This window comes from Struthio camelus, chromosome 23 (assembly GCF_040807025.1).
Source record: "Struthio camelus isolate bStrCam1 chromosome 23, bStrCam1.hap1, whole genome shotgun sequence".
Classification (NCBI taxonomy): domain Eukaryota; kingdom Metazoa; phylum Chordata; class Aves; order Struthioniformes; family Struthionidae; genus Struthio; species Struthio camelus.
The window spans coordinates 10,007,806-10,021,770 of record NC_090964.1 but is presented as its reverse complement, the minus strand read 5'-3'; the positions used below and the strand labels follow the sequence as shown (position 1 = coordinate 10,021,770).

The 13,965-nt window shown below is 37.1% G+C and overlaps 1 protein-coding gene across 4 annotated transcripts in view; it reads left to right on the top strand.

Moving 5' to 3' along the window:
* CLSPN (claspin) overlaps positions 1-13,965 on the top strand; it is an 18,157-nt gene extending 4,192 nt beyond the window's left edge. For 2 of the 4 annotated variants that reach the window (XM_068917262.1, XM_068917261.1), the window contains exons 7-25: positions 380-488; positions 1,157-1,710; positions 2,777-2,968; positions 3,820-4,007; positions 4,574-4,770; positions 5,128-5,192; positions 5,984-6,189; positions 6,672-6,832; positions 7,377-7,603; positions 7,843-7,957; positions 8,632-8,716; positions 9,056-9,147; positions 9,765-9,929; positions 10,025-10,146; positions 10,837-10,964; positions 11,488-11,590; positions 11,870-11,952; positions 12,169-12,330; positions 12,598-13,965. In XM_068917262.1, the coding sequence (XP_068773363.1) occupies positions 380-488; positions 1,157-1,710; positions 2,777-2,968; positions 3,820-4,007; positions 4,574-4,770; positions 5,128-5,192; positions 5,984-6,189; positions 6,672-6,832; positions 7,377-7,603; positions 7,843-7,957; positions 8,632-8,716; positions 9,056-9,147; positions 9,765-9,929; positions 10,025-10,146; positions 10,837-10,964; positions 11,488-11,590; positions 11,870-11,952; positions 12,169-12,330; positions 12,598-12,711 (3,068 nt within the window). In that variant the 3' untranslated portion in view covers positions 12,712-13,965. The remainder of the gene's footprint in view (positions 1-379; positions 489-1,156; positions 1,711-2,776; positions 2,969-3,819; positions 4,008-4,573; positions 4,771-5,127; positions 5,193-5,983; positions 6,190-6,671; positions 6,833-7,376; positions 7,604-7,842; positions 7,958-8,631; positions 8,717-9,055; positions 9,148-9,764; positions 9,930-10,024; positions 10,147-10,836; positions 10,965-11,487; positions 11,591-11,869; positions 11,953-12,168; positions 12,331-12,597) is intronic. The other 2 variants (XM_068917264.1, XM_068917263.1) reach the window with 2 other exon arrangements.

The window sequence follows — 13,965 nt, the reverse complement described above, 5'->3', positions numbered from 1 at the left end:
TGCAAACACAGTATCTCCTTGTGCCTATAAATTTGCCTTTAACTAGTTATATAAAGTTAGTTAATATTTAGAAACTTAGAAAGGCATGTAATAAAAATGAAACTGGTCCTGCCATTCCGATACTAACAACGCAGTCCTTTTCCTAATGAATTCTGGGCAGGTTGCAAACTTGTTCTTCAAGTCTGTAGCTGTTGGAACTCTTCCCAAACACCAGTGTTTGCTATATTCAGATTTAAACTGTGCTGTTTGTGCCTAGTCAGACGTCTTTGCTGCAAAATACTTACCTCAAGCTCCTTTGAACTTTACAGCTACCAAATCAATGTATAATATAATGCCTTTGGTTACTTTTTTGTTTTCTTTCACCTCCTTTCTCTGGTAGAGTCATCTCTGTCTCTTCCATATCATGTGCCTGAGACCAAAAGCATTCATGACTTCTTCAAGCGTAGACCTCGACCAGTGTGCCAAGGAAATGCCATGTCATTGCTGAAGTAAGGATTTATGCCTTCCTCATGTTTTTTTCCATGAGTTTTGAGGATAACCGGACTTTGCATTAGGCATGGTATAGGAGTAGTATCACATACACATCTGCTCTGTATACAATCACATATTGCTTCTAGTTTAAGTGTGGCTATTGCTTTGACTTCCAAGTTTTATTAAGAAACTGCTGCTGTTTGTTTGGTACCTTTAATTCCATAAACCCCTGGAAATTGGGAGTGTATCCTTGTTAAGGTAAGGCAGCCTTAATACAGTCATACCACTGAAGTAATCAGGACCTAATAGATAGTCCACATAAAGTAACATGTTCCTGCAAAGCTGTAGTTCAAAGTACTTTAGACAGGACCCCAACTCTTTACTTGGACTATGTCTTGTTTTGAATAGTGAAGAGTAAAATAATAAATACTACTGTAGTCACGAAAACTCTCGATTTGTTTATACTGTGTTGTGATAAGGTAACGAAGTGGTAGAATCTCAAACCACATTAGCTTCCATATTTCCTTAAAATAAAGTTTTCCAGATTTCTGTCCTTCACCTCTTCCTATGCATTAATGGCAATAATTAGAAAATGGTTTCTTTCTATCTGAGTCTTGTCTAAACCTCTTATCTCCTTTCACAGTAGCCATGTTAATGGATGGTATATTTCTTTCTGCCTTGTTAGGTCCATGAAGTATCAGATCTCCCTAGATGAAGAAACTGCAGGTACAAAGAATTTAAGCGTGGATCACAAAGATGGGCGGATAGAAGATGATCAATCAGCGGCTAGTGAACCAGAAACAAGCCTTGGCAGAGATGTTAATACTACTGTGAACAAACTCCTTTCTGATGAAGCAGAGGACTTTACAGAAGGCTGTGCTGAAAAGCCCAGGCAGGATGATGATGATTCTCATACAGTTAGGACTGTAACAGCTGCTAATAATTCAGAAGAACAACAACACTCTAACTTGCTAAGCACTGACTGTAGTGAACAAAAGGAGAATGGAATTCCTCTGGCACCTGGAGGAAATGCCCTTGAGCAAAGCGTCACAGCACCAGAAGCAGCGTGTGAAGAACACGATCAACAAGTGGCACCTAGATTGGTGGCACAGCCTGAAAAAGTAAGGAAGTCCAAGTTGGATAAACTTCGGGAACTGGGAATAGACTTGTCCATCAAGCCAAGGATTTGTGCTGACAATGAGTCCTTTATAAACCTTGATGAATCTGATTCAAATAAAGGTATCTATTATTGTTATTATAACCTTGTCAGATCTGCCCAAGTAAGCAGAGTCAAACTGAATTTAATTGGAAAGCTTCTGAGAAAGGCTTAGGCAATGGTGATAGAGCAGGGTCAGGCACGTTCTCTTTCTGGTGCAGATTCTTTGCTTTATGTTGGTGTGCATTTTCTTTCCTGTGATGCTTAAAAGAGAAGTCTGGACTCATTACTATCTGAAAGCTTGAAGGAATGCTCAGTAGTAACTATTTAATGATCAGTAATTTATTTCCGTTCTGCTGTAGTAAATTATATCGGTACTTAAAGCAGGAGGGAGTACTTTTTCAAACTGATCCAAAACTGGGCATGCAGTGGTTATCTGGAAGCAAAATTGGCTTGTGTTCCAAAGTGTTTACCCCTGATTTTGTAAAGGTCATGGTTGGATAGCAAGCAGAATTTACTTCTGTAGCAAGAATGTTTTTGAATGTCTTTTAGGTACTGGAATTTGAACACCTGAGCTATTCTTCAATATTAAATAACTTAACTTTTTTCGGAGAAAGATTGCAAATGGTTAGGCAATTCTATAATTCCATTAAATCTACATATATTAGAGGGTATTAAGAGGATATCTGAGCTGGATGCTGCTTCCTTCATAGTACACAGAAAACTGATCTCTGCCAAGAAACAGTGGGTTTTTTTTTTTTTCAGCTATAAGTCTAGTTTTAAATACTTATGTTAACAGAAAATTAGAAATGCCTGGTGGCTGAAAGGATAGACTGTAAGTGAATTGAGGTACTGTGGATAAATCACAGTCAGTGGTAGGTGATTTAATATTAGCTAATATCAATTAAGTGCAAGTTACAGCAAAATACTGTGCAATGACTTAGTATATTATTAATCGAATAGTGTGGTAACTTTTACAAGCATTAAAATATTAAATGTTCAGAATTTTTAATTAACTTCCTTTAAAAAAAATTCTCATCCTACTCTTGTTACAACTTTAACACACAAGCTGTTGGGTTTTTTGCTCTTGTAAATGCTATCAAATTCATTTAATTTGCATTTTGAAATGTAATTAATGTGCATTTAAAGAATTAGAAGCCTTGAAAGCACGTTTCTTGAAGCACACTCTTCAAACGTCGAAATCCAAAGTTGAACGGACCATAAACATGAACATTATTCGTAAGGAGACTACATCTGAAGGAAAAGAGGAACTAAAAGCAGATGTGGTGCCAGCAGTATTAGTTACAGAAAGCTTAGATGAAACAGTCCACACAAAGCCAGGTAGGTTTGGGAAGAGAAGTAATGATGGCTGACCTGGAAAACACTTTGCCTTCCCACCCCCCCCAATCTTCTCCTATCCCCAGTCTGCCCCATGAAACACAAATGAAATAATTTTTATCTCTAAAATTAACGTGTATTTGTTTCGTTGGATATATATATTTTTTTCTAACGAGTATTCTCAATTTAAAAAAAAAAACTTCTTAAATAGTACTGGCCATTGAAGAACAGGTTGCTCTAAGTCAGATTTATATAAACATTTATCCACCGTATTCTCTTCCATCAACCCTCTAAAAGTAACTCTCAAATTCCTTGTGTGCTATTCTCATTTAGTAATTCTTCCATCCCTATTTATTTTTATACTGCAGTTTCTTAATAGAAGTATGTATATTTGCAAACAAAATACATGTGGAATGTGACTGTCACGTAGTATCCATTAAAAGAAATAGATGATTTGGCTGGTACTATAGGCATGTATTATTTTTAGCTGCTTTTAATTATTTCATGTGCTATAGCACATCTGCCTATGGCAATTGGAAGCTGTTGTTCCCGAAAGACACAGTAGAAAGACAGACCCTACTCATTCAGAGGACTGTGCCAGTGGCATTTATGGATAATGAGAAATCTTGATAATTCATGAGATTGTGTTGCCTCCCTAAATGGAACTCATTGAAGCTAGATGCTCTAGTTCTTCTAGCTGGCAGATCAATTCATAAAAAAGCATTTTAAAATAAGTAGGTTTTTAATTCCCTTTTTTGTGCACATAGTTACGTTAAATTGGATGTTTGAAGGCAATAAAGTTTAAGGAGTCATTGTAGTACATCTAATATATAAACTTATTCATTTCTGTGTAGGTGAAAAGCTACAAGCTTTGAAGGCTAAACTCCAGGAGGCCATGAAACTCCGCAGGATTGAGGAACGCCAAAAGCGGCAAGCTCTCTTTAAACTGGATAATGAAGACATGTTGGAGGAAGAAGAGGAGGAGGAGGAGGAGGAAGAAATGACAGATGAGTCTGAGGAAGAGGAAGAAGGCAATCATGAGGTCTATATGCAGCATTTTTACATAGCCTAGTCGGCTCCTCAGTTCTGCTGACCCTTCATAACTAAATTAGAATTTTTTATGTTATTAAGATGACGGAAATTGCCAAACAGTTCTGAAGAGTATGAAGAATTGTTACAATTAGAATGTTCAGGATTTTGTTTACTGAAAACTTACCAGTAGTTTATTTCTTTGTCTAAACACTATTGAAAACAAAAATAAGCGTATGAAAGATTCTAGTGCCACTTGCTCTTTTTATGTATCCTTGGCTCATTGTACATGGGGGACAATTTCTGTGGTGTGTATGCATGCTTAACTGAGATCACCTACGTGGTCAGGGATAGGGTTAGCCATAGCTTTCCCTTTTTAAAAGGGATCGAAATGGCTTGGCTGTTTCAAGCATCTCTATGCCAATTTGCTCAGAGTGAGATAGGCATATATAAGAACTGAAAATGTCTGTCAGTTTCATCTTCCATATGTTAATGCTTTTCTTCTAAAAGTATGCATGGAAGTAGGCGGATCAAAGCAGTAAACACTATATACCTGGTTTGTTTGTTTGTTTTTTAAAGACTGTGGAGTTTCTCCTTGGTGAGGCCGAGGAAGATAATGAAGAAGAGAAACACATTGAAGATGGTGAAAAAGAAACTGATAAAGAATCAATTGATGGAGAAAAGGTGGATAAAACTGCACACTGTGACTCTGTTCCCAAACCATCTTCAACGGAGTCTACGTTGATGCTGTTTAAAGACAGCTCCTCCAAAATGGGGTAAATGAACCAACCTTTAGAAATGGTGTCCAAGCAATTTTAAATCTGATTAATATACATGGTAGAGAGTTTGGTTTTAGTGCAAGTATTACTTGCTTTAATGTAAGGATATGTGATGTCCTTTTCAAGTGCCTTTTACGAGTGTTTTTTCTGTCCAGTTCCAGTAGTTACATGTGCATTCATATATATTTTGCTAGAAAACCAAACAACTGTAATTGTGTATTAGCTGAATTTTCTGATTGCAGTCTACTAAGTACACTTTTGTGTGTTACTGTATTTTTTGCTGTTAGGTTTGATTAAATAATAGAACTTTGTCTGGTATATTTTAACAAATATATTTTATTTAATAAATTGCAGATATTCTCTTCCTGATGAGAAACTTGAAATAGAAGAAGCTGCAGACAAAGGACCTACCAAGTTAGGTAAAGTAGACCTTCTATTATAGCTACTTTTTTTTTTTTTTTTTTCCCCCAAAGGGCACATGTAGAAATTTCTAATTGGGATTGGTATTCAATGATTTTGTTGTTTCATCACCTGTATATATTGGAAAGCATGATTATACATTTTTTTGATGAAAGACTGGGGGGGCTTGAAAGAAGTAGGGGAGAATAGAGCTCAAAATGATATTGGTAAAAATGTAGGAACAATCAGAAATCAGTAAGATGAAATTCTGTAGAAAAGTGCAGTATGTCTTGTTTATGAAGAAGTCCAACATACAAGCACAAAGTAACGTATTTCTGGCAAGATGTTGGTGTTGCAGAGTTGCATCTGAAGGTTTTGCTGGACCACAAATAAAATCGGGTAAAAGAATATGATGCTTTTGCAAAAAGGTAGATATTTGAGGATGCTTTAATATGAATTTCTTCAAACTAGAAAACTCTGATACAGCGCTGAAGAGGTCTCAGTAGAAATGTTGCCTTCGGTTTTTGGTGGTGCATTTTGATAAGATGTAGACACGCTGCACAGTAGATGAGCAGACTGTAAATTTGAAAGAAGTTGATCTATTTCATCTGGAAAAGAGACCAGGGGAGAACATAGCTGTCTTCCAGAACATAAAAAGATGTCATGAAGAAGCAGCAAATAGCTGTTTTTCATGCCCCATGCATATATCGCAGGAAGAATTTAATTCATTTGTGGTTTGGTTAGAAAGTGGGAAAACTTTCTTTTAATACAGAAGTTAAGCATTATATTAAAATATTTGCTTTCTTTTTAGAAGACGATGATTCATTTTCTCTGCCAACACCAGCAAAAGAGAATAGCCATAACAGCAGCTTTGAGCTGATTGGCTCCATGATTCCATCATATCAGCCCTGCAACAAACAGATGTCACGTGGAGGGAATTTTTTATCTGCAGCAGGAGGTTTCAGGTCCCCCTCCCCAGGTTTTTTCAAAACAAGCTTTATCAGCTCTGCTTCCAAGGTAAGATTCTCGGTCCTATTCGCGTCATATACTAACACAATGGGTAATGAATAAATATATTTAATCCTGATTGTCATATGTATTAAAAAAATAATAGCAGAAGAAGGCATCTAGCTAATATCCTTTATATGACTAAGATTTCAGAAAAGCAAGCTCTCCCTAGAGTTTAAAATGTCTCCACGTTAGAATGGATAAAAAAGACATTATAAAAGCTAACATTCTAAAGTGTCAAAGAAAAGATGTTATAACCACTTTTGATATCTACGTTTTTTTTTTTTTTAAAGTATGCTTACGTGGGCTACGCAACATCTCATGTCAGTGAACTCTTAATGATATATCAGAACAATGTGGACATACTTTAACTTCTTTTAAGTCTGCATGTTTATCCTTTAAAATAGCTTAAATGTTTTATCCAGTTCTTGCTTTTGATTTCTAGGGTTGCAAAGCAAATAAAATGTGTATTTTTGCTTCCCCTTGAGTAGAGCTCAGGAAAGATGTCTGAGCCCTCTCTTCCCATAGAAGATTCCCAGGACCTGTATAATGCCTCTCCTGAGCCCAAGAGTTTATTTCCAGGGCCTGGAGAATCACAGTTTCAATTTTCTCTGGAAGATGACACTCAGAGCCAGCTGCTTGATGCAGATGGGTAAGTTGCAGGTGTAAAGGATGAGATTTTATATCCTTTAACTGAAATAGGACATATAGATCAGCACTTGGGATTTAGAGGAGTTCCTCTAGGTTACGTAGAGGGGTTGTAGAATAAATAGCCGATGTTATTCTGTGCTTTGGTAACTTGTACATGGTACGCTGTGCCACTGAGAACCACCTTTTACTAATCAGTCGTATTTCTCAATATTAAAAAAAAATGTCACTGTTAAGGTCTATTTGTTCATGAATATTTTTGAGTGTTCTTATTTGCATTTACCTTGTCAGGTAAATCAGCAATTGTGAAATAAGTTGTGATTTGAATATTTGTCTGGCTTACATTTTCAAGATATATTAATTAAAGAAACAGATCAGTGGCAGTTTTCCAAAAAGACCGAGGAGGATCTGAAATGAGATTCAAGTGTGGAACCCCATAATGTCACTTATGCAATAATCATATCATAGGAAGTTTTCCGGAGAAAAGCTCTGCTAGTAGTCAAAAAATTATACTTGTAAGGTTTTTCTAATCAAAGACTTTTTTTCAGGTTTCTGAATGTTGGACAACATAGGAATAAATATCAGTCCTCAAAGCATCAGCTGACTCTGGCTAGTATGGATGAGAATGCAATGGATGCCAACATGGATGAATTATTGGACTTGTGTTCTGGGCAGTTTAGCAGTCAAACTGAACACGTGCCAAATACCAGCAGCAACAAAAAGCAAAACATGGAAGAACTGCTCAATCTTTGTTCAGGAAAATTTGTGTCTCAGAGTATGTCCTGAAATTCTGTTCCTGGATTTGCTGGTGACCTGATCTATAAGCTTTACACTAACATATACTTCAGTTCTGGGTGCTAATGCAAAATTTGGAACTTCGGAGAGTTCTGAGAGCTTTAACAATTTGTTGCCTTTATAGGTGCATGCTAACTTGTCATTTCCAAGATGCTTTCTGATGTTCTAGGAGCTCAAACATCTCTGTCTAATAAGTTTCCATCTTATTTGTTTTTGTAGCAGGTTCTCCAACATGGACATCTTCAGCATCTTCTAAGGCTGAAAAAGACAGTGACGTAGAAGATCCAATGGCAGAAGCTCTAGCGCTTTGTTCAGGCTCCTTCCCAACAGACAGGTTAGTGTTGTTCTTTGTAGATTTACAAGACTCTATAGTGGCACTTGTCACATTTCACTCTTGATATGTTTTCCTCCTGTTCAACATCAATTCAAAATGACCCAAGAGAAAGTGTGGTCTGTTTTGGAGGTGAAGGGAGGAATATTGCAAATTGCTCAGTGATCATTCCTTAAATTGGAAGCATATACTGACAGACACATAAGGAAGTATAGTTTCCGATGGGTACTGTGAAGGGAGATTCATCTTTGTCTTTCAGTGATAGTGAAAGGTGTGTTGAAGTACTTTCATCAAACTGAGAAAAGACTGTTAGGGCTTTAGGGTTCTGGGCTGTTACCAGACCTCAAGACCCACGAGCAAATATATTTTCTCCACTGGTTAAACTGGAAAGGCATATAGGTGCTTGACAAAAGCATAGTGCGACTTAACCATTTGGAATATTGAAGGGATCCAGGAGGAATAATGGAGAGCAGTAAATTCAGAAATTAGTATTTGCCACACGGTTTTATGCAGGTCAGGACCTAAGGATTTGAAGCATTGATGCTCTTCAGACTCTTTCTTAGATAATTGCCTGAGACCAGCTAACGTGGCGGGTGCAGTCTTGCTTTGAATTGAGGCAAAACCATCGTTGTTGGTCAAATGAAAGCATATATTTCTTTCATTAATTTTTCCCATAGGGAGGAAGAGGAAGATGAGGAGGAGCAAGAAGAACTTGGTGATTTTCAGCTTTTGACAGATGACAATGCCTTTGATAGTGAAGAGGTACGAGCTGATGGAACAAAGTGATTGCTACTGCATTCTGACTATAAGAAATGCATTTATCTTCTCAGTTTTTTAATATATTCATCAGTACAAAGTATCACGTCTTCCAGAAGAAGTTACTGAAACATTTTTAAGACCAGTTTGAATCACTTAAAATATCTACTTAATATTCCAGTATACTGGAAAAAACATTTTAGCTTAGCAAAGTCTTTGCAAAGTCTGCGTTGTTTTAGTACATGTTTATTGATTGAAGGACAGAGGAGGCTGACATTACAAAGCAACCCACTTTCAGAAATTCCTACACTTCTGAATTTTTTTTTTTTTTTTTTTTTGGGACAGGATGAAAAGAGTGAGGATGGTGATGCTGAAGAGGCAGAAATTAGTGATGAAGAAGAACTGTTGAGACATAGACAGGTCTTGAAGAAAAAACTGTAAGTAGATTTATTTTGTCTTAATTGCCAGAAAGAGTAAAATATTAATAGCACTAGAAATTTAATCTGTAGTTCCTCCCCTTGCCCCAGTGTTAGTGGCTCGAGCACAGCTGTTTCTTATTGAGCTGCTGTTTATATGACTGTGGTTTTGGCTCCGGTTTTTGATTTTATGGTTTGGTGCTGTTGGGTTGCATGACCTTAACCATGTTGCTGATGGGCCATAGAAGAGCTAGTAACATTTAAAATGGAAAACAAGAGGCTGGGATGAAAGCAATGCAATGCTTTTTTTTGCCAAAAAAGGGAGTGGGGGAACGTCGCTCTCATTCCTCATGTCTTAAGGTCCATATTCTAGTAGGTGAAACATCTATTATTATGCTCACATTTGATAGACAACTAGCAAGAAATCTGGTGGATGACAATAATCTGGGGTGTTTCATGTTGGCAGGCTGTGTATCTAAGAACTCTACTCTTAATCCTTTCAAACATTACAAGTGAATCATATTTTCTCTTCTATGATATGTGCTAATGTTATGTCAAAATATAGACAATGCTTTCAGAAAATTGTGTATGATGGTTATGGGTCTGCCACACTGAACTCTTTTAACATTCTTTTATAGAAAGCTACAGGATTTCATGGAAGATGAGGCAGAGCTGTCAGGGAGTGATGTGGGAAGTGAGGATGAATATGATGGCGAAGACCTGAACGAATATGAAGAAGAGATTATTGATGAGGAACTCCCTACTGATGTGGAATTAGAAAATCAAATCCAGAAATTACACATGTCAGTGACAGTATGGGTATATGTTTGTGTGTGTGAAGTCATGGCTCTCAGGTATAATCTGGACTAACCCAAACGTCTTTCCTTTATTTTAATAGGAAGGCAATGCTTGATGACGATAAGCGTCAGTTACGCTTGTACCAAGAGAGGTATCTTATTGATGGGGACCTACACAGTGATGGCCCTGGCAGAATGAGGAGATTTAGATGGAAGAACATAGGTACCTTTCTGATCTGTAGTCAGTAAACGGGGATGAAAATTTGGAAAAGGTCATTGTGTAAAAGGTGGAAACCTGCATAGTAGGGACTGAATGTTTCCTTTGGAAATAAGTGATGCTATGTATTTCCATAGTCAGTCTTTTTGCCTCAAACAAGGCAAAGGACAGTTAACGTGCTAGAGAAAATTCCTGGTGCGCTGACTCTGCCTTTGACACAAGACTTGCTTATTCATAGTAGTGCAGACTGGAGACTGTCTTTGTGTTCTACATAGAAGCCAGTAAATTAAGAAGAAACATTCATGTTTTAATGGTAGTGAAGAATAAGCAATAGATTAGGGCAAGCGTAAATTTTAATACTCGCTCGTGGCTACTAAGTTACCTGTGTGTTTAAATAAGAACGTGGTTTACATATGTGTAAGCAACACAGATTCTGTCTGCAGAATGCTTGAGTATCCTGCCTTAGTTCTTCTCTGTGTTTAAAGCTGGCCAAATGATTCTAATCTTGTCAAATGATGCTGCCCAGTAATCCCTGTAGGTGCATTTCCACTGGGTCTTTTGTCTCTTTGTTGCTAAATGTTCTGGCTCCATCTGTCATCCATCTAAATGAGAGAAAGCATTCTGCATGTAGTTCATTTCTGACATACATTTTCCAGAATTGTTTAGAAAAGATAATTATTTTATCTTCTTGTCTAGATGATGCTTCACAGATTGACCTGTTTCAAAGAGAGTCAGATAACGATGATGAAAATGAAGAGCTTGATGAGACAGAGGCAAAGTGGAGGAAAGAGCGATTTGAGCGAGAACAGTGGCTTCGTGAGCAGGTATTGGTTAGTTTCCAGTAAGGTATCTTGCTTAATCCTTCCCGATGCCAATGCCGGATGTGAAATTGTTAGGTTGTCAGCTTACACTCTGGAGAAAATGCCGTTCATAAACATATTCTCATTCATGTTTTCAACATGAATTTTGCTCTTTATTTCTCTTCTACAAGTATTTTACAGAGGGAGGAACTAATTCAGAAGGGAGAGGCCAAGGAACTATGTTCTGAAACAAGTCACTGTCAAAGCTAGAGTGGATCGCTTGTGCTGGGAACATAACACCATGTTTTAGAAGTTTCAGCAGTAGGTCAGCTTTGTCAGCTGAATGTGATGTTGTTGCTCATTAATAGATAGAATGAAGATGATAAAGTATCTAACAAATTGCAATAAACTTTTCCAGTAGAAAGAAATTAAGAACAAATATATAAATTCATGTAATGAAAGGGCTTGGTCTGCCTGAATTACTGAATGAAATGTTCATTCTTAATGTAAGCTTTTTCAGTTTAACAAAATACCTTCTCTGCTACAGAAGGAAAAAAATGAAGAGCAGGAGGAGGAGGAGGAAGTCGGTGAAGATAGCCAATTTATGAAACTAGCAAAAAAAGTAACTGCGAAGTCCTTACAGAAGAAAGGTAAGTGTACATCTTATTGAAATGGGAAACAAATGAGAGAGAGAGAGAGAGAGAGGGAGAGAGAGAGAGAGAGAGAGCGCGCTTAACTTTCAGCTGTGGCTTCGTAGTCTCCAGTATCTATCAGTAGTATAATTTGATGTGGATTATTTTTGTCTGCAGTATTTATTGTCTGTTGTCAATTCTGAGTTCCTTAGTTTGATATAAAATTTACTTTGATATAAAATTATATTCTTTCACATGAAGTTCAAAAACTGGCGTTCTCCTCTTTATCTCTGCTAGCAAGCCCTGTAGTAGTGGTACAAGAAACAAAACTGTTGCCCAGAAACCCATTTGAAGCTTTCAGACCTGCCAGTGACGTCCAGGTTAGTAATGGTTTTGAAAAATCATGTTTCCATACTGCATCCGTAGAACGTATCTGAGTTGGCTAATCCTACGTTCTGGCCATCAGTGCTTTGTATGGTAGTGAGGAAATACTCAGTAACATGTTAGGAGGGAGTAGTCTTTTCTATGAACAGTATCCTACTAAAAGAACTGCCATGACTGTGTGTGGCTTAATGTAGCCTTTCTTTGTTCTTCAGCTAAAAAATGGGTCTCTCTTGAATAGACCGAAAGCTGTACTTCAGAAACTAGCGGCAATGTCAGATCTTAATCCAAATGCTCCTCGAAATTCAAGGAATTTTGTCTTTCACACACTTTCTCCAGACAAGAGCGAAGAGGCAAAGGAGAAATCAAAACTTCAGGTAAAGATTTATGTGGGAATATGTTGTCAGTTGTGTAATACTTTGCTGTGTCATAGACTGTTGGCTGATTATGCTGTTGTTACTAGATTATTTAAGCGTACAGATATTAAGCATTGCCAAGCAGTTAGCAGCATTGGTATTTTAAATATTTTCAGTGATGTCCAGTTGTAGAAATATGTGCTCTCACACCAAATACGTACTCTCATAATTCAGAATTTAAACTGTTTGGAGATTTTGTATTTACTAATATATCTTTCTCCTTTATAGGTGAAGAAAAGAGGTCCTACTGCAATAATAACATCCCTGGCCAAGCGGCCCAGGATTAACAGCACAGCACAAACGAGTCCAAGTCCAAGTATATTCCAGTACTTGGAAAGCTGAATATTTTTGTTTAGGGCCGGAAGTTTTATCTTATCTCTTTGCCAGTTGCAGTTTAGTTTGCAAGTCTCTAACAGCGATTATCCAAAGGGAAAACAATTGCTATATATTCTTCGCTCTGCTTCCACTTAGCAAGTTCCAGTAATTTCCAGGCAATGGTCTTGTTTATTCCACTTAGTCTTTTTCAATGTTTCGTGGCAAACAAGAGAGCACAAAATCCATGCTTGGATTGGAATGAAATGCTAACTTGGTCTCTGCCCGAGCCTTAAGGAAACTTACACTACTGTATACAGTCCTCGCAGTCTCAAATGTTTCAATAGTATCTCTTCATTACTGAAAAATACCATTCATGTGATGGGTATGATGCAGAGATGCTGCAATAAGTTTAAAGCACAGATGAAGGAGGTATTCCTGCCATTTTGGATAAGAAGGAAGCAGTGTTAAATACAGCAGGACACACGTTGTTTACACTTTCATTACTAAGGTAACTATGGCTCCCTTCAATGTCTTATTTTCTCTAACATTAAATATTTACTAGTTGGCATCTTGAGATGTTCTAGTTTACGTTTGAAATATATACTTAAGGGGAAAAAAAAAAGCCCCAGTCTTTTATGAGGCAGTATGATAGAGATTTCTTTTCAAGTTTTTATTACTGCTTATATTCATACACATGTCTGAATGTGTGCGGAGAAGGAAGAATGTGAATGGCAGATGTAGGAGAGGAAAAGGAGATGTGCAGGTTTTTTGTTTGCTTTGGTTTTGGAGTTTTTTGTTTTGTTATGAACAACTGAAGACTCTCTTAAATTATCTGTCCCCTTGTTTTCATTCAAGCTGCAGTCCTCCATGACAAATCATCCATTTCTGAACAGCTAGAAATGAAAGGCCTTCCCTAGAATGAGGAAATGAGATAATAAGGAACCATTATTCACAGCTATTCTAGATTGTGTGAAAGAAACTTAAGACGCAATTAGAATATACAGCCTCTCTGATTATACGCTGAATGTGTAGAAGTAGAGACTTGATTATAGTGATACAGTGGCCTGTTCTGTAACACTAAACATCTTCCTAAGACTTCATTTCAAATACTTATGTTGCTGACTCTGTCAGAGAAGAATCCTGAACTGTAAATTTTGTAACATCATAAGCATACACTTGGTGTGCTACATGTAAAATATTCTACTGTATATTATGTTTATAAAGAGTTATGGTACTAACTGGAGTGCAATTTTACAATAAAACTTGTTTTTAATTTTGGAA